General features: G+C 40.2%; 1 protein-coding gene across 1 annotated transcript in view; it reads left to right on the plus strand.

Moving 5' to 3' along the window:
* LOC135227092 (glutamate receptor ionotropic, kainate 2-like) overlaps positions 1-2500 on the plus strand; it is a 40574-nt gene that overhangs the window by 36327 nt on the left and 1747 nt on the right. The window contains exon 7 of the mRNA XM_064266985.1: positions 540-695. Within this exon, the coding sequence (XP_064123055.1) occupies positions 540-695 (156 nt within the window). The remainder of the gene's footprint in view (positions 1-539; positions 696-2500) is intronic.

The raw sequence follows: 2500 nt of genomic DNA on the forward strand, positions 1-2500 counted from the left end.
GGCGATAGCACCAGCAGTGAATTCGCGTGGTACACCGTAGGCAGTACTTAGGAATGTCCGAATTGCCCATTTTGGCCCGAGCTGCACCTACTCTTTAGCCTTTTACTTTACCTCCATTCCCGCTTCTCGTCTCCAGCCTTTTTGTCCAACCTTTCTAACCTCAACCTCGACCTTAACCATTCTCACCATCATTACCAATATTTTATTGTTAATACCACTGCTGCTGCTATTACGACTACTACTACTACTCGCCGTAGGAGGGCCAGTGCCGTTAATGTACCTCACGTGGTACACTGTAGGGATTACCTAAGGGCCTTTGCAGCGTCCCTGCAGCCCTTACCTGCAACCTTTCCTTTTTTTTTTTACTGTACCTCCGTTCATATTCTTTCATCCATCTGACTCTCCACCCTCTCTAATAATTGTTTCATAGTGCAGCTGCTTTGAGGTTTTCCTCCTACTACACCTTCCAAACCTTTTACTGTCAATCTCCCTTTCAGCGCTGAATGAAGCTCACAGGTGCTTACGTGTTTTTTCCACAGAACTCCGGAAACGGAACCAAAATCGGGCGCCTGAAGCCTCAGCTGAAGTCTCTGGCAGATGAGAAGACGCTCCTCGAACAGGTCTCCGCAGGGAAGATTGCTTACGGCGGAATCAAGATCCCAGTTTTGCATTTGATGCGGTATCAGCGCTCTTTGGTAAGAGCAACATAATAACTAGGAATGACGTTTTGATGTAATTAACTGGTTTTTTATCGTGAACATGAATTTGAATAAGACTGAGTATTCAAATTGTGGCCGTTTTAGTTTTCAGTAATAGAAAACTATAGAGATGGCTACTTTGTCCGTCCGTCAGCACTTTTTCTGTCAGCCCTCAGATCTTGAAGAAACTACTGAGGCTAAAGGGCTGCAAATTGCTATGTTGATCATCCACCCTTCAATCATCAAACATAGCAAATTTCATCCCTCTAGCCCCGTTGGTTTTGATTTTATTTAAGGTTAGATTTAGCCATGATCGTGGGTCTGGCAACGCAACAACACAGGTCACCATAGCCGGCTGAGAGTTTCATGGGCTGCGGCTTAGAATTTCATGGGCCGCGACTTAGAGTTTCATACAGCATTATACGCTGTGCAGAAAACTCCTGACTTGTTTTTACTTGGTACAAATGGCGCAGTGAGGACTGTTATATTTTTTATTTTTTTTTTATAAAAAGGAATTTTGACTGAATATCAACATTCAGAATTTTCTTCTCTTCATAATTATAAAATAGGAATGTTTTTTCATAAAAAGAATGAAGCACAAATGCCATACAAATACAATGGAAGGAAAGAGGCTTTAATGAAATTTGTGGATTATATCTCTAATATTGCTTCTCATAAGAGATGTTGAAACCATGGAGTACACAAATACGCGCATGCGCACACAGACAGACAGACACACATATATATATAGTATATACATACAATATATAATTACCATACTATAACCTATATATATATATTATGTATATATATATATATAATCATATATATAGATATATAATATATATATTAATCTTATATTATATATATATGTATATCATATATATAATGTTTATCAAGTGAAATCAAAACTAAACAAGTAGAAAATGCGCTGAAGTTTTTCGGCCAATCGAGTTTTCTGTACACCGTATAATGCCGTCTAAAACTCACAGGCACGGACAATGAAACTCTCCGCCGCGGCCCGGTGGTATCCTGTGTCGTTGGCACCTATAGCGTTGCCAGACGCACGATTATGACTTACTTTAACCTTAAATAACATCAAAAGTACTGAGTCTAGAGGGCGGTAATTTGGTATGTTTGATGATTGGAGGATTGATGATCGACATACCAATTTGCAGCCCTCTAGCCTCAGTAGTTCTTAAGATCTGAAGGCGGACGGACAAAGCCATCTCAGTAGTTTTCTTTTACAGGAAACTAAAAAGGGAGAAGTTGGAAATTAATTGTCTCACTTCCATCGCTTCAGTCAGGGAAGTGTGAATCTTACATGATGGCCGAGAGACTGTTCAAGTCACACCCCATCGGCTTGGGTATAACGAAGGGGTCACCTCTGAAGAAAAGAGTTGATAAAATGTGAGTGATTTCTCTCTCTCTCTCTCTCTCTCTCTCTCATTGGATTTGATATCTCCTGTATATGTCACCTTAACCTTAATGAAATACATACTGCATATTTAATCAGTAATCGTCCCCCTGGAGTGAAAATATGAATAACAAATAACAGGTTATTGTTTCCACCTCTTGGTAGCATTTCCTCAAGTAACGCCTCCGTAGGGAGGTAGTGCCGTCAGTGCACCTCACGGGGTGCACTGTAGGTATTACCAAAGTTTTTTTTTTTTTTTTTTTTTTTTTTGCAGCGTCCTTTCGGCCCCTAGCTGCAACCCATTTCATTTCTTTACTTCTTCTACTTCGATTCCATTCATATTATCTTTCTTCCATCTTGCTATCCACCCTCTACTATTTCCTCC

This window comes from Macrobrachium nipponense, chromosome 11 (genome assembly GCF_015104395.2).
Source record: "Macrobrachium nipponense isolate FS-2020 chromosome 11, ASM1510439v2, whole genome shotgun sequence".
NCBI classification, from domain to species: domain Eukaryota; kingdom Metazoa; phylum Arthropoda; class Malacostraca; order Decapoda; family Palaemonidae; genus Macrobrachium; species Macrobrachium nipponense.